This window comes from Physeter macrocephalus, chromosome 7 (assembly GCF_002837175.3).
Source record: "Physeter macrocephalus isolate SW-GA chromosome 7, ASM283717v5, whole genome shotgun sequence".
Classification (NCBI taxonomy): domain Eukaryota; kingdom Metazoa; phylum Chordata; class Mammalia; order Artiodactyla; family Physeteridae; genus Physeter; species Physeter macrocephalus.
In genome coordinates, this window is record NC_041220.1 from 48,552,743 (window position 1) to 48,578,327 (window position 25,585).

The following is a 25,585-nucleotide window of genomic DNA, read 5'->3' on the forward strand; positions in this document are numbered from 1 at the left end:
TAAACATCAATCTACAAATAACATGTTCACTTTTCATTCCTTTCTCAAAAGGGAAAATTCTAGTTTCAATCCTATCCAGTGGAGGGTATACTGAGAAAACAAAAAGATTCAAACAGTTCCATGCAAATATCACATTTTTCAAATGGAAGAACTCCCAACTAGACCAGAAGTTCTTATTACTAATGCACTTTTCATTGAAACAATTTTTAATAAGAACAAATACATGGCATTAAGGTTCAGAACCTAATATAGGCCTGACAATCAAGTCCTTGTTTTCTGGAAGAAAGGTCTCAAGTCCACTCAATTTCCAGTAACAATGTTTTCACAGATCACTTTCATAATAAGGAGTTTTAATTTCCTTCATACTTTTGTTTTTGGCATTCTAGTCTTAAAAATCTAGATAAGAAAATTAGTCCAATCCCCCAGAAGTCAGATTTTTTTCTTTTGAAGTATCAAAGAATCCACAAAACCTCTTCCCAAAACTGATTCCCAATCTGTAATTTGTACTTAACATGAATCTTTTCATGTATACTGTAAAAGGTAACTTATATAAAATGTACCCATGAATATTAAAAAAAATAGTTGTTAGAAAGATTTAACTAGCCTTATAATTTAAGTTTTAAAACATAAATATTTGCAGCTTGATCTTCCATTGACAATGATTGTCGGAGCTTAGAATTCAACATCATTTATAAATCCCCAACGTGCACACAAAACACACACCAGTAACACAACTTACTGCTCATGTCTTGAGAGAATCTTCTGCTTCTTTAAATCTTTGGCCTCCCAGTCAATTCCAAGTTCAAATGTCTTTTAACTTGGACTTCACTCTCAGAATTTTAACAAGTTTTCCACCCATACTTCAATACTTTTCCTAATCTTTCCTGTTGCATTGCCAAACTCTGAAACCTGCCTCAGAGATCATCAGACAAAAGAAAATCAATGAAATATAAAGTGGTTATTTCAGAATAGAACATGGGAGAACTGGAATTGTTCAGGGTTCCCTATGGGGATCATACTTTATTGGACTACAATGAATAACTGCTGTCAACAAGAAAAATCCTTTACTGGATTCTTTCATATTCTTTGGTGACTGGCCAAAGAACCTACCAACAAAGTTTGGAAGCACATACTCTTCCATACAAAGTGCCCCACAGGAACACGAGAATAGCTGCAGCTCATCTGAGTCCTCGCCTGTAGAAAAAGGCAATCACAGGAACAGCTAGGACACCCACTAGTTGGTGGAGATCCCTGAGAAAGTATGATTTTTTAAATCTGGACTGAATTTAACTTTCACCAGCCTTTTTCACTGTATTCACAGGAAGTAGCAGCTGGTCTACCAGCACTCATACTACCTTTCTCATCATAGCTTTTCTGTATAATCGCTATGGCTTTGGAATCTCACAAACTGATATTCTGTATAACTTGAAGGAGTAATTATGCCTCCTAATTCCAGATTTTCATTTTCCAAAAAAAACTACAGTTCTTTATTCAGCGGAGTAGACATAAAAACACCAACCATCTATGAAAGAGGTTTTCCCCTAAGATACGATTTAACACCGTACATTTAGGAAGTAGATGTGCTAAGACAGGCCAAAAGTTTACTTATGGTTGGTATTTGAGATAAAAATCCATTCAGTATAGACCTAGTGGCTTATTTATTGTAAAGTTCAAACTGACAGCTATGAATTCACTATATGCATTTAAAATAAATAACATATGAAATGCAGATTCTGGCATAGATATGAATATCAAAATCAATGAATTTAACCTGCATGTTTCATTTGCTCAGAAATTTGCACACACTAATATTCTGCAAAAAAGACAATTGCAGCAAAGGAAAAAAGAAAACTGCCCTTTTGCAAACAAGATTAAAAGCATCCCTCCAAAGAGGCAAAAATAAAATGCAAATATATGTATAAAGTATTACTGTTCAACAAAAATGCTAGTTCTAGAAAAAAATGTAACTGCATAGATTAAAAAAAAAAAACAATGTGCAACATCTTAAGCTATTAAAGCACCGAAATAAAAAAAACACACCAAAATCAATGTTTTTATGATGATTAACATATACACAAATAAGAAATACGTATTGATCAAAACTCAGGAAGTAAATACCTGGGCTGACACACTGTCCATTGTTGACAGAACTTCTCTTCAATTTAAATGTCTCTTTTCACCTCTAAAACAATTTTAAAGTGCTAACTTTATATAAAGCAGGCAAATTCTTCAAGTAAGTTGCTATTTAAGTATGCCAATTCTTACAGAGCTAAACAAGGAACTAAGAATAAACTAAAGTGAAACAGGAAAAGACATGGGGAAAAAACTCACAAGTTATAGTTGAACAAATCAATAGAATGCTCTAATACCACCTTGGCCCTCTTGGTTCAATTAAAAGCAAAAGCTAACAGATTTCACTGGTTTATTACACTACCTCCCTTGGATTTGCTAAAATTTGTACATCATTAGGTACACAGAGTCCTAAGGAAAAGAATGCCACTTAAAAATCAAGATTGGATACTAATTAAAGCAATTTTAAAAACAAAAGGTTGTCTATTACTACAAATCAATACAAAATGTCACAGACCTTACAAACTAAGAACTGAAGCCTTGCCCAAAGTTTATTTACTCCTGCCCTTGAGCTGCCTCTTCAAGGAAGTATACATTAACCAAATGGCGATTGAGGTGTTTGCTGTAATCTTTTTCCTTTCTAAAAGAACGATCACAGAAGATACAAACAAAATCTCCCTCGGCCACTTTGACTGCCAAGGCTTCCTTTCCATTTTTTCTACTAGCCTCTTGTGGAACTGGCCGAGCCCCATTCAATCCAGAATCATCACTATCCTCTGACATGTTGTCACTTAGGTCACTTCCATCATGACTGTGGATGCCTTCGTCTTCATCCATTTCCTGAGACTCATTTACTGCCACGGTGACAGGAGGTGATGCCACAGTAGCTGTGGACACTGCTTCACATTTTTCTAGCGGTAGAGGAAGAAGTGGTGGTGAAGCTGGTTCTTCAACTGCCGAGTCTCTGCCGGAGGGATTCTCTGTTTTCTTCTCATCAGTGTCCATCTTCATTTCACAAAGCATAGCGTCAGCCTGATGTTTACCATCTAAAGTTTCACCCTCTGGCATATTCAAGTTTTGTTCAGAGGATGAAATATTGGCAGATGCCTTGGTAACAGCAGCAAGACCAGCTAGACTCTTATCTGCCTCTTCTGCTTCCACTTTTTGAAGAGGAGCTTCTTTATGTCCTTCGCCTGCAGGGACTACTTTTTGGTCTTCTGACTCTTCCTCTTTTAAGTTTTCCTTTGGCAGAGGTGGTGATGGTGGTAAGAGATCCTGTGCACCGGCACTTTCCTTTAGAAGCTGCCTGTCTTTAACAGGCACTAAGCCAACTTCAATGAGGACTTGCTCCTTCTGTGCCATTTCACTCTGCATGTTGGACTTTTCCTTGCCATTATCTTTTTGAGGAGACCTTTTGGGGATCAGCTCCATGGGAGGAGGAGGCTCCGCATGAACAGGCCCCTTCTGAACAACCTCGACCTCAGCATGCCCCACGGGGGTAAGAGGTGGAAGAGGAGGAGGAGGAGATGGGGGGGGAGGAGGAGGAGGAGGAGGAGGCGGCTCCGTCTGAACAACCTCAACCTCAGCATGTCCCACGGAGGGAAGAGGAGAAGGAGGAGGAGGAGGCGGCTCCGTCTGAACAACCTCGACCTCAGCATACCCCACGGGGGTAAGAGGAGGAGGAGGAGGAGGAGATGGGGGGGTAGCAGGAGGAGGCTCCGTCTGAACAGGTCCCCCCTCAGCAGACTCCGTGGGAGTAGGAGGCTCTATCTGAGTGGGCCTCCTCTGAGCAGGCTTGCTGCTTTTTTTACATGATTTACTTCTCAGAGTTTTCTTCTTTGCACTGTTTTTCATGCAAATACTTTGTTTTTTATTCTCCTCTACTTTGCTGTCACACTTTGGCACTTCCTGACTATTTCTGGATTTGCTTTCTGCCTTCTTTTTCTTTTTTGTCACAGGTTCCTCATCATTAACAGGTTCTTGTAAGGAACGGGTTTCAGCTTCTGTCTTCCTTTTGCTTTTCTTGCTTTTACAGCTTTTTTCTGAATTATTTCCTGGGTGCACGTCCATTTCTTTAGCTTCCATTGCCGATTTGCGAGTTCTGGTAGTCACCTGGCTTGAGGCATTACTACAAGGCTTTTTCTCTTTTGAAACATTATCTTTTTTCTCCACTTTTACAGACCTCTCATTTTTCTTCCCAGTCACATCCCCCTTCATTTTTGTCTGCTCTGTTTCTGTTTTCTCATTGGTGATTTTGTTATCAGGCAAGTCAGCCTCTCGCTTTTTGGTTTTCTTTAGTTTCACTTTTGAGACATCCATGGTCTTATTAGGACAAGTAGGATGCTTAGATTTGAAATGATACTGCAGATTACACTTCTTGGAAGCTGCATAGTCACATACAGGGCAGTTGAACTGCCGTGGATTAACATGTAGCTCCACGTGTTTTTTGAAGTTACTTCTATCTGCGGTTTTGTAGTCACAGTGTGGGCAGTTAAGAGGTTTAGGCCCATTGTGAACCTGTCTTGCGTGACGGGTTACTTCATGTTGATTAGAGGCCACATAACTGCACTGGTCACATTTAAATGGCTTCTCACCTGAAGGTAAACAAGAGATATTGCAGAAGACATACATTAAGAAATGAATTCAAGATTTACTCAAGCATACTTATAAGGAATTGGATATATATTTAAAAACAAAAAAAAACTCACAGAAACTATTTATTGAAGACTTTATCATGCAACTCATATTTACCATATTTATTTGTATATCTTTTCTCTATCACTTGACATAGATTCTCATATCAAATGGAGGAATAATTATCTCAGTTAATCATCATCTTCTAAAAAGTTCATCAAATACAGGTTCATCAAGACTTCCCTACCATTCCAGGGGTTAAGATTCCGTACTCCCAATGCAGGGGACACGGGTTCGATCCCTGGTTGGGGAAGATCCTGCATGCTGGGTGGCGTGGCCACAAAAAAAAAAAAAAGTACACAACAGTTATTGGCACAGTGACTTGCGTTCTTGATGTTAATTTTGGAACAAGGGCACTAAAAGAGAGAAGGTAATTTTAAAGTTTTTATGTTTAGTTAAAACAAATGTATAATGGAGTAGAACATAAAACTCCCATACATTTCAGATAAACCTTGAGACTTCAAAAGAAATATTATGCATTATAGGCTACACTACCAGACCTTCCATGTGAAAGTTTTAAAACAATTCTTGGCCTCAGGGAGCAAAAGGTTTTTTCTTTAAATTTAACCCTTTTGTCCATCGTGGCAAGAGCTGAGTCAAGTTTCACTCAGCAAACTTTTCCACTGCCAGAGTTGCTATTCCACAGCAAAAATAAAACAAGTCAGAAATCTTTTCTTGATTTTCTCTCACCTTCTTCTAAAAAATGGGCAAAGAAACTAGGTAAATGAACAGGGGCATACAAATATATATGGTATATAAAATAAGCACAGAAAGTCATAATCACAGGTACATACAAGACCAGAAGCCCACCCCCAACCCCCAAATTAAAGGCATTAAGATTAACTCATTCTACCTGAATACATACCCATCTAGATCACACGCTAGCAAATATTACCAAATGGTATCCATACCCCACTGGTCCAATGGAATGCATAGCAGAAAAATGGAAATTGACATTTATGAAAATTCATCTCTCAAACATTCTCAAATTCACATCAAATCTTATTTAATTTTTTTCATAAAGCAAAACTACTCAGACATGAAGTAAAACCATATAGATGGTAAGCTTTACATGATTAAAAAATGTCTGATGATACAATACTCGATCACAAAAACAAAAACTTATCCGCGTATGTCAGATTATAAACGTAGCTAACTGGACAACTCTTCTCCACATTAGTCCACTAACAGATTCATAAATGGAGGTTTCTAACAACATGCTGCATTAGTCTACACCGGGCCCTATCTTGTCCTCTCCATTGAATGACTTCAAAGGAGGCAAACATTTACTTAACATATATAGACACAGAATGGGGAAAAGATATGTGACATAACAGTTAAGAATTTGTTCTACAGTAAGAATACTGGGGGGATCAAATATGGGCTCTGCAAATTACTGTTAAGTCTTGAGCAAGGTACTGAAAACTCTCTAAGGCTCAATTTCCTCATCTGTAAAATCTTCTTAAGTATTGTGAACTATAAATAATCTAATCCACATAGAGCTCTTAGCAAAGGATAGATAGCCAAGCAGTCAATACACATTACCTGTAATACATCACTTTTGGAATGGCTGGTAAGTTTTAGAATGGGTAAACAAAAGGGAAGATTTCATGTGTTTATCCTGCCTTACCATATAAACCCTACCTCTCAGTAAACAAAGAGCTGATGAATGGAGCTGATCTCTTTAGGAAAGTATTTGTGCTCATAAAATAATTTAAATGAAAATGGTCATTTTTAAGTCGTAATGAATGAGGGTATTTACACAGCCAGCATCAAGCAAGGTGCAAACCTCCATCTGTGAAATGGTCAGGGAATGGGAGTTCGTAGGACTCTGTTTAAACAGTGATGGCATCATTTAGTTGCTTCATCCACCCTACCCACATTTTTGCTTTGTTGCTGTTAACCTCTTTCTTGTATTGAAAGATCTATTCATCAAGTTTAGTTTATTAATACCCAGCTGAATGAAAATTCTTTTGCCCTGAACCAACAGTAATATTTACCTGTTTTTGATCTTTATAAATGTGTCAGATGTCTATTTTATTCTTCCTAAGTTAATTTATAGAGATAAGGGAAATTCAAAAAAGGAGCTTTACAAGCTTTACACGTTCTTATCAAGAAGAGCCCAGAAAGAGTAACAAGGGAACTTTTAATTAAAGAGTAATAGGGGGATATTACTCAGCAATAAACACAAAGTTCTGATAATGCAGCATGGAATGAATCTCAAAAATATTTTACAGAAGGATGTTACATTTAAGTCAGAGTATCAGTTGAGGGGAGACTATGGGAGTATTGACTAGAAAGGGTAAGGAGGGAACTTTTCTGAGGGTGGTAAAACATTTCATGTCTTCACCTAGATGGTAGTCAAACAAGAGAAAACATACATAAGGTCACTGACCTGTATACCTAAGATGTGTGCATTTTCATGTGTATTAATTAAACCTTAATAAAATACTCTTTTTAAAATTATTCTGAAACTCACAAAAAGACTCTCAAACCATAACATGTTTCAAATACTTGGTGAAAGGAAAATAATTTTTGCTGAAAAAAATATTTTTCCATCTTAAAGAGTAGTTGATGGAGGTGGAACTTGGCAAGTTGTTAGTTTCCTTTAACAAACATCCATTATACTCATAATGGGAAAATATTCAAAATGAACTCCTATGCTGGCAGGACGGGAGAACTATCCAGTGTGATACCTACAAAAACATCATAAACTGGATGTATTTCCTCCAGGATGAAATGGTAGCATATCCACTCAGAATAGGAAATGGAGAGCTGTGGATTATGTCAGGATCTCTAGACTACCCAACTGAGGATACTTCAAAACCATTAGTTACAAACACCAATAAAACGCAGAATAACACCAGATTAGGTTAGTATGTCTGTATATTTCACCAAACCAATACTCTGATCCCTTCTTACTTTGGCCTCAGAAGACCTACCCTAGGGCTTCCCTGGTGGCGCAGTCGTTGAGAGTCTGCCTGCCGATGCAGGGGACATGGGTTCGTGCCCTGGTCCGGGAAGATCCCACATGCCGCAGAGCGGCTGGGCCCCATGAGCCATGACTGCTGAGCCTGCGCGTCCGGAGCCTGTGCTCCGCAACGGGAGAGGTCACAACAGTGAGAGGCCCACGTACCGCAAAAAAAAAAAAAAAAAAAAAAAAAAAAAAAAAGAAGACCTACCCTGATGGAAGTGCTCCAAGGAAATAACCAATGTGGTTTTGCTTTATAAACCAATTTTTCATTTTAGCTAAAATGTACCAACTCAGCAAAGCCTAGTCTCTTCCAGAAATAAGAGACTGAGCATACACTTCTCTTCCCTAAAATACATTCACATGAACAAGGAAGTGAATGCCCAAGGTGACCTATAAAGATCAGACTCAAGACCACAGAGAAAGCATCCAAGATATTCACTCCATGCAACCCAGTCAGAAAGACTACCTACCCAATTTGACCACACTTAGCCTCACTTAATTTGCAAGTGTTATTATCAGCAACTTGTAAGAGAAGTACTAAAACATAGGATCGGCTGGAAATAATTCAGCACACTCATACACAAAACAAACTAACCATTTTTGTTTCCTGTTTGTGACTCACAAATTATTGGCATACAATAAAAGACAATGGCTCTGCTCTCTCCATACTCTGCTATGCTGTAGTTTCTTGAGCCATTTTCTGAGCCATAATATTCTTTAAACAATGCTGATGACTGAAAATGAGGGTGGGGGAGTCGAGGCCAAAACCGAGCTCTTCTCAATTGGAAGAACGACAATTATTCTAAATTGGAAGAATGACAATTAACCTTAGATAAAACACTTATCTTCTCTAAGCCAGTGTCCTAATCTATAAACTGGGATTTAAGTATTCTAGAGGTACTAAGATTATAGATAACAAATTCCAACTTTTCAGTACCCAGCATGCATCCAATAAATAGTAACTGCTACTCATTATTATAACACTTTTTAAATACTTGCTGTACTATAACAGCAACTACTAAAAATCACCTTTAAAATATAGCAGACAAAAGATAACAGTAACCAATGCAAAATCATTCAGTCAATCATTATTGTCTGGTATAAAACACCATAGATAAAAATTTATAGTGACAAAAGTATTATCAATTCAATGAAAAAAATACAAGTGTGTTGTCATTCTGATCCAGTGACACTAATATTAGGTCAACCAGATATGACTTCAAGTGAGACACATTATTATCTACAATTCAAGCATTTAGATTTGATTTCCAGTGTACAAGTTATACAAGGCACAGGGACAGAGGAAAAACTAAATGATACCATGAGAAAGCACGTTAACACAAATCCAGAAAAGGGGACATTCCAGAGGAAAAATGGCCGTATTTCTCCAAGGCCTTAGCTTCCCCATTTGTAAAATGGGGACAATAACAGAACTTACTCATCATGAGACAGTTATGAAAATGGAAATGATCCAACTCATGAAAAGCTCTTAAATATTTTATTTAAGGGCTAGAGCACAAGTATCAGTAGGATATGATGGCCTACCCTCAATAAAGCAACCGTATTACCCACAGAAAATGAAACCAGGAAGCACCCAAAAGTAATACTAAAAACAGGTTTCTGGTTAAGTGACTCAAAAGTTTAGGAGACTGAGAAGGAACATTCAAAGTGTAAAACTTGACAAGCATGTAAGGTCAAGTTGAGCCAGTAAGCATGCTGTTAGCCCTCACAGCTGCTCAAATTAGAATTCATACTATAATCAAGTCTAACTCAATCACTGACTAAAACAGAAATACTCAATAGAAATAAAATGCAAGCAACATAAGTAACTTTAAATTGTCTAGCAGTCACATTACAAAAGTAAAAAAGAGGTAACATTAACTTTACTACTTACTTAACCCAATATATTCAGTATCATGCCAACGTGTAATATTAAAAAATAGATATTTTACATAATTTTCTTCATACTGTTTAAATTCAGGTGTGTTATTTTATACATCTCAATTCAAACCAGCCACATTGCACATGTGGCTAGTGGCTATCCAATTAGACAGCACAAACTGTTAACCTAAGGTAATTGGTAATTGTTAACTTAAGGGAGTTGGGTCTACTAACACTTTGGTAAACAGCAAGCTTTTAGCATGCCTCCCCCACAGGGGTATATATTCTAAATTTAGGAAGAAAGTACTCTGATCAGATGCGACTGTTCACCCAGAGTCAGTGTGGCCAAAATGAAATAATTATCCATTGAAGACCACTATGCTTTTTAACTTTGCCATCTACCTACATATTTCGACTTTTTAACTTTGCCATTTACCTACATATTTTGATAATGGGGACCAATTCTGGTGGTGATCATGATAATTTCAGGCACTAGAGGGGATATAAATCTCCCACTTGTTATAGCCCTGCATTTTATCTATTATAGGTTAATAAAATGGGATCCTGGATTATTTATCATTCTTTAAAGTTTGGCTTTTATAAATCAGTCCTCAGATGCCCTATCAACTGTAAAGAGAATAAAGCCAAATTTCAGGACTTGAGCAGGTAGCTAAGAAGGAACCCCTGGAACCTGGCAACCACACACTATGAAATTTGGTGTTATACTCTGTTGGGGATGCAGAGGGAGAGTTGGGAAGGAGTGTAAGAAGGCAGAGGCTGCTCAAAAAGGATAAACCAGACTTGGTCTATGATAGCAGTCCAACTTTTATTACATCATGGAACTTGACGAAGGTCTGATGAAAATTAAGGACACTCCTCCCAGTACACACATACATTTACATTTAGTTTTGGACATTCCACCTACAGACTCCCTGGTTAGGAATCTCCATTTAAATACAGCTCCACACTAGTAGACCATGAATTTTTAACTCTAATTTCAAAATTATATTATAAATGAACTATAAATAAGGACCCAGTTCCAAGTCTAGAAGAACTTTCTTATAATGGTAGTTTACCAAAGATGATAGAAACGTTCCCATTTCTTACCAACCTGAATGAGTACGCATATGTCTGGTTAAATGAGTCTTCTGAGAACTTGAGTAAGGACAAAGTTCACATTTATATGGACGTTCTCCTACAAAAATATAATGATTAGTGTTCAAATATGATAAAATAATGCAATTACGATTCTCACTAACAATATACACATCATTCAGTACTGAGCATTTTTTAACAAGGATTTCTTTTTTCCTGTCCCTGGCAAAATGATCAATTTTTATCATGTATTAGAAAGATTATTCAGAATACACCGAACATTATTTTAGCTTTGCTGACAAAAATTACCATTGGCTTTCTGAATTCTCACAGCCCTTTTAATTTTCACAGCAATGCTACATGTTATTACATTAAATATTAAGAACTGAAACAGTACCTTAGATCAGGTATAAAATTAGAATTATCCTTTTAAAAAAAATCCACAACATTGTAAATCAACAATACTTCAATAAAATTTTTTTTAAAAATCTACCCAAATTTTCTGATGCTATGACTTAGGTAACTTTTTTGATCCTTATAAATGATAAATCTACCATCTGAAATTGTTAGCTTAAAGCAATAACATTTTTGAGTGGGGAAGCTGTTGTTTTAAGCTAAAAATTTCAAGTGGTAGATAGAACTTTTATAAAATAGTCAGCTCAGTGTTAAAACAAATTATAATCATAAGGCCACAGGGACTGAGAGCAACTGAAGATGAGAGGCCAGTGATTTACTAAAGAATTTAAGACTCAAAGGCAAGAAATGTGTATTTTTTGGAAACACGTTGTCAACCAAAAAACATATCAAAAAACCAGCTTGCTAATTTGTTTTCATATATTCTTTAGCCACAAGGTAATAATTATGACCTCAGGCTAGCTTCCTCATCTGTAAAAGTAATAGTACCTTCACTTCCTAGAATTGTGAGAATTTAAATCAAGATAATATATCCAGAGCATTTAACGTGGTGCCTGGCACATAAAGCCCTCAATAACCATCAGTTATTATTTTGTCTACACTATAAGGTACAGTAATAGATGTGTCTAAAAAAATGGGATAAGGAAAAGACGAGTACAAAAAAAAAGAAAGAAAAAAGAGAATGCATTGATGATGGGACTTCCCTGGTGGCGCAGTGGTTAAGAATCCGCCTGCCAACGCAGGGCACACGGGTTCAAGCCCCGGGAAGATCCCACATGCCACGGAGCAACGAAGCCCGTGCGCCACAACTACTGAGCTTGTGCTCTAAAGCCCGCGAGCCACAGCTACTGAAGCCCGCGTGCCTAGAGCCCCTGCTCCACAACAAGAGAAGCCACTGAGAAGCCCACGCACCGCAACGAAGAGTAGCCCCCATTCATTGCAACTAGAGAAAGACAGCGAGCAGCAACAAAGAACCAACACAACCATAAATAAATAAACAAACAGAATGCGTTGATGACTGTGAAATGTGTTCCTAGTAACTATTCAGCTGTTATTAGCCAGTAGCTATAGATTAGCTGTAAATACATTATAGCAACAAAATGCCTACTTCACCTAGAAGAATTTTAAAACAGCTTAAAAAATGTTGAATGTATTTCTGTAAAGAAGACATATACGGACTTCCCTGGTGGCACAGTGGTTAAGAATCCACCTGCCAATGAAGGGGACACAGGTTCAATCCCTGATCCAGGAAGATCTCACATGCCACAGAGCAACTAACTAAGCCCCTGTACCACAATTACTGAGCCTGCGCTCTACAGCCCGCACGCCACACTACTGAAGCCCATGCGCCCTAGAGCCTGCGTGCCACAACTACTGAGCCCACATGCTGCAACTACTAAAGCCCAGGTGCCTAGAGACCGTTCTCCACAAGAGAAGCCACCGCAATGAGAAGCCTGCGCGCTGCAACACAGAGAGCCCGCGAGCCACAGCTACTGAAGCCCGCGTGCCTAGAGCCCCTGCTCCACAACAAGAGAAGCCACTGAGAAGCCCACGCACCGCAACGAAGAGTAGCCCCCATTCATTGCAACTAGAGAAAGACAGCGAGCAGCAACAAAGAACCAACACAACCATAAATAAATAAACAAACAGAATGCGTTGATGACTGTGAAATGTGTTCCTAGTAACTATTCAGCTGTTATTAGCCAGTAGCTATAGATTGGCTGTAAATACATTATAGCAACAAAATGCCTACTTCACCTAGAAGAATTTTAAAACAGCTTAAAAAATGTTGAATGTATTTCTGTAAAGAAGACATATACGGACTTCCCTGGTGGCACAGTGGTTAAGAATCCACCTGCCAATGAAGGGGACACAGGTTCAATCCCTGATCCAGGAAGATCTCACATGCCACAGAGCAACTAACTAAGCCCCTGTACCACAATTACTGAGCCTGCGCTCTACAGCCCGCACGCCACACTACTGAAGCCCATGCGCCCTAGAGCCTGCGTGCCACAACTACTGAGCCCACATGCTGCAACTACTAAAGCCCAGGTGCCTAGAGACCGTTCTCCACAAGAGAAGCCACCGCAATGAGAAGCCTGCGCGCTGCAACACAGAGTAGCCCCCGCTCACCGCAACTAGAGAAAGCCCACGTGCAGCAACAAAGACCAAATGCAGCCAATAAATAAATAAGTTAATGGAAGAAAAATTTAATACCCTTACAGATTAACGTGAAGAATCCACTAAGGATAATTTACTTTAAAATTCTTCATTAACAAAACAGATTGCTTCTATCTGTGCAACTCACCAAAAAAGGCATAAATACTCTAGAAACACTAGTAATTTTTCAGTCATACATATAGGCAAAAATGTCATCTTTTTTAATGTCATCTTTTAAAGTAGAATTTGTGTACTCCAATAAAAATTAATTTTAAAAAAAGTAGAATTTGTGAACTGGTTAAATATCGAGACCACAAAATGAAAAATCTTTTGACTGAAGACTCAAATGAAAATCCTCAGCCCCCTACCATGATAACTACCTATAGAAATTAGATTCGGAACTTTGAATCTTAGTTGTATGTGACCCTGAGCACATCACTTTAGGCTTTCAGTAAACACTTACCCTGTTTTCCTCAGTAAATTGTTCTGAAGATTAGCAGAGAGTAGAAGAAAGCACCTAACACTAAGCCCTCAATACAGGAACATAAGAGACCCACTAAGTGAACTTGAAAAGCAGGTTACCTAAGTGAGAAGAAACAAGCGATTCCTGTTCACGATCATTTCTTATCTCTGCTCTTCAGCACTAGATGAAATTTTCCATAAATACAACTTCAGAACCATGCGTTTAATACCACTGATACTCTCAGCATTTACATAATCAAAATACTATCCTTCTGTTTATACACCAACAAACTGTTTTGAAATGTTTTTCTTTTAAAAAACCACAAATTAGGTAATACCGGGGGGGAAAAGCTTTTAAAAAGTATTAAGACAGGGACTTCCCTGGTGGTCCAGTGGTTAAGAATCCACCTTCCAATACAGGGGATGTGGATTCGATTCCTGGTCTGGGAACTAAGATGCCACATACCGCTGGGCAACTGAGCCTGAGCTCCACCAACTAATGAGCCTGTGTACCACAAATGCAGAGCCCACGTGCTCTGGAGTCCCTGCACCACAACTAGAGAGAAGCCCACGCACGGCAACGAAAGATCCCACATGCCGCAACTAAGACCCAATGCAGCCAAATATAAGATAAATAAATAAATAATTTTTTTAAAATGTATTAAGTCCAAATAAGTTTAACACTAAAATGTGAAATGAGATATGTACAACCAATGTTAGCTATGTAAGTCATAACCTTATTGTGGAAATATCAACTTTAATGTGGAGAAAAAGTTAAGTAATGAATGATGAAGTATATAAAATACAGCTATTAAAATTAGTCACCTGGACTGTAATTAAGTGAAAATAAACCACTATAAAAAAAAATTAAATGGCAACAAGTAGAGATCCTACTTAAAAAAAAAGTATACATAAAAAATAGGAAATATACAACAAAACTGAAATTTTTCCAGTTCTCTCCATTTTCCTTTTTTTTTAAATTCTAAAAATGTCTTAAATCAACTAATTTAGACTTACTGTTGAAAACATTTTTAGATTTGGGGGATAATTTTTAAACTGTTCAGTGACTCAACAATTTTGAAAGTATCAAAATAGAACTGACACCAAAAAAATCAAAGTTTAATAAGACAAAGACACTGGTCATATTCTTTTTTTAAATACTTTTTAAAAATATATTTATTTATTTATTCAGTTGGCTGCACTGGGTCTTACTTGCAGCATGCGGGAATCTTTTAGTTGCAGCATGCGGGATCCAGTTCCCTGACGAGGGATCGAACCCAGGCACCCTGCATTGGGAGCACAGAGTCTTAACCACTGGACCACCAGGAAGTCCCAACACTGGTAATATTCTTTATGTTGACTTGCATGGTGGCTATGAGTATATATATTTGTAAAACTTCATCATTGTCAATAATACCTCAATTTAAAAAAATTCATAAAGGTGTACACATAAAAGTCATGCACTTTTACCATACGTCACAGTTACTACCTGAAAGCTCTACAGATTATGGCCAATTCTAAATTAGGCCCCAAGGTTTTCACAAAACTGTGAAAGGACATAAAGTACTTACGGCTAAAGAATATATGGTATCTGGGATCTGTTTTATGATATTGCAGGTGAGGTTAGTTTAGTCTAACAGTTTGTTTAATTAAAACTGTTAAGTGATTAATGGCGTAGGATTCCCAAGTAACTCTCATTTCCTATGCCATGTAATTGTGAAGTATTTGTACTTTTTTACTTTTGAAATAAAATGGTTTCGAAGCCTGGAGACAATCAATCACAGATTACAACAAATTCCAAAGGGATTGCAAATTCTTTTACATAACTAGATTTTAAAGCTTTAAATTACACAGAAGCCATCTACTAGAGCTTAGGAATCTTGCTACACATGGTCTTTCTTGTAATGGAATTTCATCTGCAAGTTTTCTTGTTTATGTCTACCACTTAAGCAAAGCAACATCAATTCCTCTCCTCAGTATGACTCATTTCAGCATGGGGTTCAGTCCTGCAGAGTGACAACTACTGCAAAAGGGATATGATGCAAACAGCATTCCAGAGCCCCTTTTCACTTTTGATGCAGAGCAGAGTACTAGGTTACCCTATCCATTTTGTTCAGACCAGTAATCAGTCTTCAAAGGTACCAATTCGTATCAGGAAAACGTTAACATAACTATCAGTAGTTACAAACACTGTTTTTAAAAAATGAGACCCCTTAATTACAAAGATTTGAAAGTCAATTTAAAAGTGAATAATTAAGGGGTGTTGGGGAGAAATGGGGAGCAACCACTGAGAGGGGTTTCCTTTCGGGGTAAAGATGTCCTAAAATTGACTGTGGTGTTGGCTGCACAAGTCTGTGAACACACTAAAACCAATGCATTCTAACTTTCAATGGAAGAATTGTGTGGGAGTGGAGTACATCTCAATAAAGCTGTTACTTAAAAAACTGAATTGCCAAATATGACAAAATATTAGTAACTCTTGCGTATAGGTGATGGGGACCCATGGGTGCAGCGGGGCATTGTCTTTACTTCTGAGATGTTTGAAATTTTTCATTTTTAAAGTGTTTCACTTGGGGGGTAGAGTACACTTACAAACAAGAAAGGTCCTCTTACCTGTATGAGTTCGAACATGCTGAACATAATTGTTTTTTCTGTCTGAAAAATAGTTACATTTTCCACATGTGTATACTTTCCTTGGAAAATGGTTTCTCAAGTGTTTCCTCCAGTGATATTCGCTTACTGTGGTGTACGTGCAAATGATGCACTTGTAGACTCGCTCATTGTCCCCGGCTCGGGTGTGGTGTTTCAGGTGAGCAGTATAGTGATCATAGCGATTGGTATTGTAGCCACAGCGGTCACAGCGAATGGGGCCCTTGGAGAAATCTCCCTCTTCCCCAGTGGAAGAGCCGCATTCCCTGGCTTTGGCTTGCTTCTCTGCACTTTCCTCCACAAAAAATTTCTTGGCACTATGAACTCGGATGTGATGCACAAACTGTTCTTCAGATTCTGCTTCATACTGGCATGGTTTACAGCGAAAGGGCTTGGTCTTCAAGTTCTTGCATTTGTCCTCTGCTACAGGTGTTTCCCGAGGAAGATCTTTATTTGAGCTGTACGGTTCTGAGGCAGCTGACACCTCAAACACGGGCCGTGGTTGGACAACACTGAGTTCCAAACTCTCCAGTTCCATGTTTTCCAGCCCACTGGGCTCGCCTTTTACCTCAGGAGACTCCTCAAGTCCTTCTCCATCACTATCTGAAAAGTTGTTATCCCCTACAGGCATCAATTCTGCCATCTGTCTTTCTTCGCCAACCAGGTAATCACAGCAGCCGCCGTTTACTTCCCCAGTTAAGGCCACATTTGCCAACATGATGAGCTGAGGCGCAGCCAGTTCAGCTCTGGAGAGATCAGGCAAGTCATACATGTCGTTAGGCAAGGCCATGCCCATGGTGCCACTGCCGGTGAACAGACCACCTCCTCCGGAAGACTGCCCCATTACCTGGGTGGCCATAACGGGGTTCTGCATTCAACACAAAACAAATAACACGAAAGCACCAGTTTAAACACAACTTTTACTGGTCTAAAACCACAACATCACTGTAATTCTTCGTAACTTAAAAAAATACATTTTCCCATATAATCTTTAAACTCAATCAGCTTCATTTAACTACTGAAAATAAGCCTTTAAAACACTTTTATAATTCCAAATTCTCTTTACTGCAGTCATCAAAAAAATTTCTATGACCCCCTACAAAAAATTCTATCAAGCGTTTGACACAACTCATCATCAACTAGATCTACCACTAGTGTGCCTTCCCTCAAGCACTTTTAATTTCTCTGGTAGAAAAATATAAGTAACCTTCATTTTTAGTATTAATTAAAATTATATTTTATATTCCATACATGAATTCCATACATAAGTTCCAAACATGCTGTCCTCCCATCTCCTGTTTCAACAGCTTACTGGTCTGAATCAGAAAGGGGAAAAATTCAAAAGCCAACTGTGGACTTATTAAGTATAGTCTGCAAAGTAGAAGCCTGTAATAACTGGCCAATGGATTAAATCTCATATGAACTCAACTAACTCCAAAAAGAATAAACTACAGTTGACCCTTGAACAAGGGGCTAGGGGCACTAACTCCCTGGTGTAGTCTTAAAATCTGAGTATAACCTTTGACTCCACAAAAACTTAACTACCAACAGCCTACTGTTGACCAGAAGTTTACCGATAACATAAAGAGCAGATTAACACGTACTTTGCATGTTACATATATTATATACTGTATTCTTACAATTAAGTTAGCTGAGAAAAGAAAATGTTATTAAGAAAATCATAAGAGGGGCCAGGCCGGGCTGGGCTGAGTTGGAACGGGAGACTCAACCCCAGCACCCATGACCGTGATTTTCCAGGTGATGCCTGTGATTCTTGACGCCTTCATTTATCCAACATCTTCCGAGGCCTGGTCCTGGGATGCAGCCTGGCAATAATCAGCTCAGTCTCTCCCTTTGAGGGCTGACAGCCTAGAAGCCATACATCATCCTGATAAGCCTGCGACTCACCAAAGTTGTGACAAAGTAGCTTGCAGAACAGGGAGCTAGTCCTGGGGTTCTGGGCCCGCTGAATCCTGCTTATCTATGAAATGCAGTTAACACATCAGCTGGACCTATTTCCCAAACACAGGGTGACCCTTCTGTTATTTAATGATGTAAAAAATGCTTGAGAATAAAGGCCATGGAAGGTGACATTGATGGCTCGTTAATAAACCCTACAGTGACTGTCGATCCATTTCAGATACTTGTGGCAGCAAACAAAGCAGTTCGCCTCTACAAACTGGGAAAAATGAAGACAAGAATTCTATCTACTGAAATTATTTTCAATCTTTCCCCAAATAACAATACTTCAGAGGCCTTGAAAAAATTTGGTACCTCAGCAAATGACACATCAATTCTAACTGCTTATATTGAAGAGGGAGAAAAACAAATAAATCAAGAAGACCTAATATCTCCGATAGAAGGTCAAAAGTGTCTCTGAAAAATCTCCCAGAAATAACAGATATTACAGAAGTCAAAAAGATATATAAACTATCTTCACAGGAAGAAAGTATTGGGACATTATTGGATGGTATCATTTGTAGAATGTCAACAAAAGATGTTTTGTGAAATGGGGACTTCCCTGGCGGTCCAGTGGTTAGGACTCCACGCTTCCAATGGCAGGGTGCAGAGGCGTGTGGGTTCAATCCCTGCTCGAGGAACTGAGATCCCACATGCTGTGCAGCATGGCCAAAATATAAATTGGGAAAAAAAAAAAAAAGATGTTTTGTGAAATGACAGAAATATTAAAAATTTTCAGCACTTAAAAAAAGAAAATCATAAGTGAAAATATATTTAAAGTACTGTATTTATTGATACCATAAGTTTGTGTACAACATGTGTATAAGACATCCATCTTGTCTTATACGATACAAAATACTGTTGATGTTAAACATATTACTAACACTAGACATCAAAAATGAAAATATGAAAAAGAAATTCATACTTATTTACAGGTATAACATTTATGCATTGACAACAAAGAAGCAGCAATATGATTGCTTTATGGTAACCTAACATAATCAACACAATTGCATCCCAGTAGTCTAGTGTACATGCAAATGAATCTTTATAAAAATTTTACGGCATATAGGATTACAGTTATATTCATCATAAAGCATTGGAAATGTCATTTTTTTTAAAAAGCCACTTACCTGAGATGACAGGCTGATACATAGTTTGACCAAGTAGGAGAGAGAAAGGCATACTGTATGGTACTATGATTTTTGAAAGCAAAGTTATAAAACAGTAGGAAAACTAACACATAATTAATTTTATATTAAATATCAGTCACCTTATACCAATGTAAGGATAGGCTATCCACTTCAATACAGGTTTTGCACACCATGTTCTACACAATGAACCTGTAGGCGATAAAGATGATGACACAATAACGTCTCAGGGTTCTTGCCATAAAGTTACTAGATTTTCACAAGACACTCACACTCAACAGATAAGTTCATTAACTGTATAGTATGATGATTATTTACTATTCATTAAGTGGAAGTGGATCATCACAAACGTCTTCATCCTACTAGTCGTCATTTACACTGAGTAGGCTGAGAGGAGAAAGAGGAGGGGCTGGCCTTGCTGTCTAAGGGGTGGAAGAAGTGAAGATGAAGGGTAAGGCAGGAGAGCCAGGCACACTCATGTAACTTGATGGAAATACATCCTAATTTTTCTGACTTTTTTGCTTTTTTTATTTCTCCCAAAATGTTTCTATGTGGTACCAATCCTTCCAACGCTTTGCTTTAGTGTTAGTGCCTGTATCACAGAAGGTCCATGCGGTGAAAGGAGTCAAAAACAGTCTTGAATAATCAGAACCCTTCTGCCAGACTGTCAATTTGTTTCTGACACTGCTTCTTCTGCATCTTATTCCTCATCATCTAGCGCTGGTTCGAAAGCACTCATCTCCATCAAGTCATCTTAATTCCTCTGATGTGTTTATTAGCTCTTGAATTTCTCCAAGATCCCTATCTTGAAACCCTTCACCCTCCACCTTTTTTCTTTTTCTTTTTGCCATATCCAGAATCTCATGATTTCCTTGATTGGCTCTGTTGTAAATCCTGTAAGTCATGCACAACATCTGGACACAGTTTTCTCCAGCAGGAATTTACTCTTTGGGGCTTGACGGTCTTCACAGCTTTTCCTATAACAACAGCCAACTTCAATCATGTAATTCTTCCAGACTTTTATGATGTTCTATCAGTGTTCCCCTTCCACAGCACTGACAATCTTTCCAATCTTTCCATAGACTACCATGTGTAATGAGCTTTAAAGACTCCCTAATCTAGAGGCTGAATTAGAGACAGTTCTGTCCGAGGGAAAGCAGACCACTTCAACATCATTAACGTAGAACTCACAGGGTTCTGGGTGGCCAGGGGTATTGTCCAAATCAAAACTACTTTAAAAGGCAGTCCCCTACTGGCAATGTATTTCCTGACTTCAGAGACAAAGTATCAATGGAATCAATGCAGAAAAAGGGTTCTCATTGTCCAGGCCTTCTTGTTGTACAAACAAAAGACTGGCAGCTGGGGACTTCCCTGGTGGCACAGTGGTTAAGAATCCGCCTGCCAATACAGGGGACATGGGTTTGATCCCTGGTCCGGGAAGATCCCACATGCCGCAGAGCAACTAAGCCCATGTGCCACAACTACTGAGCCTGCGATCTAGAGCCCACGCAAAGCCACGAAGAGTAGCCCCCACTCACTGTAACTAGAGAAAGCCCACACGCAGCAAAGAAGACCCAACACAGTCAAAATATATATAAAATAAATAAATTAAAAAAAAAAAAAAAAGACTGGTGGCTGGTGTTTATCCTTCCCCTTCAAGGCTTGGGGGTTAGCAGCTTTATATACTAAGGGCAGTCCTAACCCTAAACCCCACTGCATTTGCACAAAACAGAAGACTTAGCCTATCCCTTCCTGCCTTAAATCCTGGTGCTCATTTCTCTCCCTAATAAATGTCCTCTCATTTTTTTCCATAATAGGGCAATTTTGTCTGCATTAAAAACCTTGAGAGACTTGTGGTTGCCAAGGGGGAGGGGGAGTTGGGAGAGGGATAGAGTAGGAAGTTAGGGTTAGCAGATGTAATCTATTATATATAGAATGGATAAACAAAGTCCTACTGTATAGCACAAAGAACTACATTCAATATCCTACGATAAACCATAAAAAAAATATTAAAAAAGAATTTATATATATGTATAACTGAATCACTTTGCTGTACAGCAGAAATACAACATTGTAAATCAACTATACTTCAATTTAAAAAAAAGTCATTGAGGAAAAAGAATAGCAGCCTGAACAGGTTTTTTTTTTTAACTGAAGTATAGTTGATTTACAATGTTGTGATCAACGACTTTCTTTTAATATTTTATTTATTTATTTGGTTGCGCCAGGTCTTAGTTTCAGCTCTCCAGCTCCTTAGTTGTGGCATACAAACTCTTAGTTGCGGCATTCATGTGGGATCTAGTTCCCTGACCAGGGATCGAACCTGGGCCCCCTGCACTGATCTTATCCACTGTGCCACCAGTGGATTGGGAACTTGTCTGCTGCGTCTTGACTGGCAGACACTACTTCTGTTATCTTGACATGTTTTAAGCTAAATCTCTTCCTAAAATTATCAAACCAACCTTTTCTGGCATAAAATTCTCCAGCTTTAGATCTTTTACCTTCCTTTTGCTTTAAGTCATCATATTATGACTCTGCTTTTTCTCAAATCATGTTTAGAGTCCATAGGTATGCCTTACTTATAGCAATCCTGCACCATTGTAAAAATTGAATTTTTAATTCGAGATAAAAAGGTATTTCCCAAAACATGCAGGGTTTTCAGGTCTGCTGGCGTAGCTGCAGTGATAACCTCATAAATTTCCTTTTTTTTAACCATTGGTCCTTAGGGTCAATTCATTTATCTTGAAATAGTGGGCAACCTCAAGTGCGGATATCAATCCACCCCAGTACACAACAAACAATTCAACTTTTTCTTGTAAAGTCTTGACTTTACTCTGCTTCTGGGGAGCACTTCCAGCATCACAAGTGGCACTATGGGGTCCATGATGTTATTCAAGGTTTCTGGTACTGCACTGAACAGGATGAAAAATATGCGAGAACCACGAGTGGTGGCTTTTTACTTCCACACAATTTACTGGAGAGACTGCTCACATGGAGATGATTACCTCACCTGGCATTTTAAGCAGATACTTGCAACACTTGAGCTCACCAAAATTAACAAGAGGTGGCCACAAAATTATTACATTAGTACAGTATGTACTACAGTTAATTTTAAGCAATTATGATTTAATAATGAATCTTTATGTTTGCATTTCTGTGAATGGCACTCATGTGTGGTTGGTTATGAGTTTGTGTGTGTACGTCTTGATAAATTTTAACCTTTTATTAGATTTTTGTTATTTTATAGCAGCAAATGATAAGAGACTAGTATCTACATATATTTTACACATTAATAACATCTTCCTAATTTTTTTATATTAATAGGCTACATGGTTCATCTGTTAATTTTTTCAAAATATTGCAAATCTCCAAAAAATTTACAATATATTTCTTGAAAAGAATCCACGTATAAGTGGACCCGCAGAGTTCAATCATGTATTGTTCAAGGATCAACTATATTATTAAAAGTACCACTTAGTTTCTTTCCCTTTCTTTCTCTTTTTTTTTTGTGATGACGACCTGTTAAAAAGTAAAAAAAAAAAAAAAAAAAAATTACGGACCTTTTCTCCTGTGAAAAGAGAAGTTTGGTGTATTTAAGAGATCACAAATCAAAGTAAAGGAACTTTCAAATCCCCATATAAAATAGCCGATCAAGTCATCTCCGCAATCAGCAACTTTCTTGCATTGCGCTTGACTTGGCTCACTTGCCTAGCGGAGCCATTACAAGATCACCTTGAAAACTTGTTGGTCTTTTTATAAACAGTCTTCACACTTTACTTTCCAATCTAAAAGGTGTTATTCACAAATTAGGTGTTCTCCTGCAAATTAGAAAAAGCAAAATAGGTGGCAAAGGCTAAAAAAAAATGTTAAACCCAAAATACAAAAAGTAATCTGTCTCACCCAAGTGCATAAACACAAACCGGTTGAGTCATAGGTACCAACAAAAGTTGGAATCAAATGCCATCACACAAAGCAAACGCTGTCCAAGGGTTTAACGTAACAGCCCAGACTACTCGGTAATTTCTAATTCTTCCCAAACCCTAACCACCATCCCCAAAGGGATTTTAACGTTGGTCGGGAAGACTGTCCAAGCACAGTCCGAAAGCCCAACGTGCTGCGCGAATTCCTACGTGCTGCTGCCACCAGCGCCTGCCTCGGCGGCGGCATTCCTAACTGAAATAGGCATTCGGCCATTTTCTCAAAATACGTACCAAACACAAAGCAGCTCTTTGCAAACTCGGGAGCTCTCGCTTCCTCTCGGCTAGGCCCGCTCACTGCACCACTGACACACCAGTTGCCGCCACACTCGTCCTGAACCTTTCCCTGGGCTCCCCAACACTAAAGACTACAAGACGGGCAAACTCGGGGTGCCGCTGGGTCAGGCCAAGTCTTCCCCAGTCCAGGCTGCCCCCTCCTGGCCCGCGCGCCCGAGTCCGGGAAGAGGGAGGAAAGTTACCGCGTCGCCGCCGTCCCAGCTGCTCGCCGGCCCCAGGCTCGCCCTCCGCAGGGGGCCGAGGAGCCGCCGCGAGCGCCCTCCCGAGGCGCCGGGCCCCGAGCGCCGGAGGGGGCCCCCAGCGCCCCGGAAGTTTGCGGGTTCACTCCCCCACGGCGCCCCGCGGGACGCGCGCCCCGGCCCCGCCGACGGCGGCGGCTAGGTGGCCCCGCGCAGAGGGCCCCGGCGACGGGGAGGCCAGAGCGCAGAAATCGCTGTCCAGCCCCATTGGCAGAACCGCCCGAGCCCCAGGCTGACTCAACCCTCCCGGCCGCACTCAACGGCGCCTTCCGGCGAAAGGGAGAGGCCGCAGAGGGAGGGGGCGGGAGGACCGCCGGCAGGCAAGGAGCTGCGGCGGGACCTGGTGCAGGAGGAGCACGAGAGGAAGTTTCAGAACTAGGGCCCCAAGCAGCTCCGCTCCTGGCCTCAGGACAAGACTCCCAGGGACGCCCGGGCCCGCGCGGAAGCGGCGGCTCGGCCTCAACTGGGGAGGGGGTCCCGGCGCCGCGCCGCTCCCCTCCAACGCCCCCGGCCCAGCCCCCGGACCGCGACGGTGTAACCCGATCCCGCTCAGCCGCCAGTCCCCGCCCGACGCGGCCGCCACCGCCGGAGCCACAGTATCTGCAAATCAGCCCTGGACAGCGCCTCGCTCCGCGTCCTTCCGCGCCCTCCCCCTCCCGCGGCCACCGCCGCCACGACCGCCCGGCTGGCCCGCCGCCCCCACCCGACCGTCTCCCAGACCGCGCCACGCTTACCGGCCTTCCTGGGCGAGGAGAGGCGACGACCCGCGTCGCCGCTCCTTCTCGGACTACTTTTCTTTGTTGCTGGAGTTTCGGGGGAGGGGTGGGAGAGGGCGGAAAAGTTGGACGCTGGGGCAGTTGAGGCCCGCGAAGACCCAGGAGAGGGGCTGCAGAGAGTGTTCAGGCCTCCGGCTCTCGCCCTGCCCTCCCGGCCGCCGCCGCCGCCTGGGGCCCCGGGCCTTGGCGGCGCTTGCTCTGCTTCTGCGCCGTGAGCTCTCGGGAGCCGCACATTCCAGCACAGAAGGCTGCGCCGCGCACCCAGCCCGCGCCGCCGCCGCCGCCGCCACTCCCGGGACACGCCCCCTCCGCCGCCCGCGCGCGCCCGCGGGACACGCCCCCTCCACCGCCCCCGCGTGTGGCCGCCTGGCGCGCCCCGCCCCTGGATGAAGGAGGTTTCTCTGGGCCCCGGCTGTGCTGGGGGCGCGCCAAGAGGTGGCGGTCCGTAATCTCCTCGGACCCCCAACTCTGACCCTTAAGGTCTAAAGAGAAGCGCGCTCCTCTCTCATTCTTGATTTCCTTCATAAAATAACAACAGAAAAGTTATCCCCCAGCCCTGGAGTGCATGCACGAGAAAGGCGCTGTTAAAAGAAAAATCTACAGACTTTGACCATTCTCTTTAGAAGGATTGTCACCCGCCCTTTCAAGTCTAAAGCGCTCAAAAATACCTTTCAGAATCTCTTCAAGTCTCCACCCATAGCCACCCTTAACCAATAAGCTTCGTTTTAAGCTTCTTTAGAAAAGAACAAAAAAACTATATATATATATATATATATATATATATATA

The 25,585-nt window shown here is 40.3% G+C and overlaps 1 protein-coding gene and 1 pseudogene across 5 annotated transcripts; one reads left to right on the forward strand and one right to left on the reverse strand.

Moving 5' to 3' along the window:
* Positions 1–2,543: 2,543 nt before the first annotated feature.
* Positions 2,544–25,032, reverse strand: LOC102994369 (RE1-silencing transcription factor-like). 5 transcript variants are annotated; one of them, XM_055085953.1, is made up of 5 exons: positions 24,946–25,032; positions 24,757–24,825; positions 16,364–17,267; positions 10,731–10,814; positions 2,544–4,664 (listed from the first exon to the last, which is right to left on the reverse strand). In XM_055085953.1, exons 1-5 carry the CDS (start codon positions 25,030–25,032, stop codon positions 2,626–2,628), a joined length of 3,183 nt encoding a protein of 1,060 aa, XP_054941928.1. In that variant the 3' UTR covers positions 2,544–2,625. The 5 variants fall into 5 exon arrangements, with proteins under 5 accessions (XP_054941928.1, XP_028347616.1, XP_023987729.1 ...); XM_028491815.2 differs by lacking the exon at positions 24,946–25,032 and adding an exon at positions 23,721–23,923 and having other exon boundaries at positions 24,757–24,816; XM_024131961.3 differs by lacking the exon at positions 24,946–25,032 and having other exon boundaries at positions 24,757–24,918.
* On the forward strand, positions 17,706–19,621 carry LOC102994088 (EKC/KEOPS complex subunit TPRKB-like; annotated as a pseudogene).
* Positions 25,033–25,585: the final 553 nt, after the last annotated feature.

Excerpts from the sequence above, each read along its gene's own strand:
- LOC102994369 (XM_055085953.1), bottom strand. The coding sequence starts at position 25,032 with ATGTGCGGCTCCCGAGAGCTCACGGCGCAGAAGCAGAGCAAGCGCCGC. Across the intron at positions 24,826-24,945 it reads CGGCGGCGGCGGCCGGGAGG|CAACAAAGAAAAGTAGTCCG; the intron begins GCAGGGCGAGAG and ends CCGAAACTCCAG. Across the intron at positions 4,665-10,730 it reads ACATATGCGTACTCATTCAG|GTGAGAAGCCATTTAAATGT; the intron begins GTTGGTAAGAAA and ends GTTTACCTTCAG.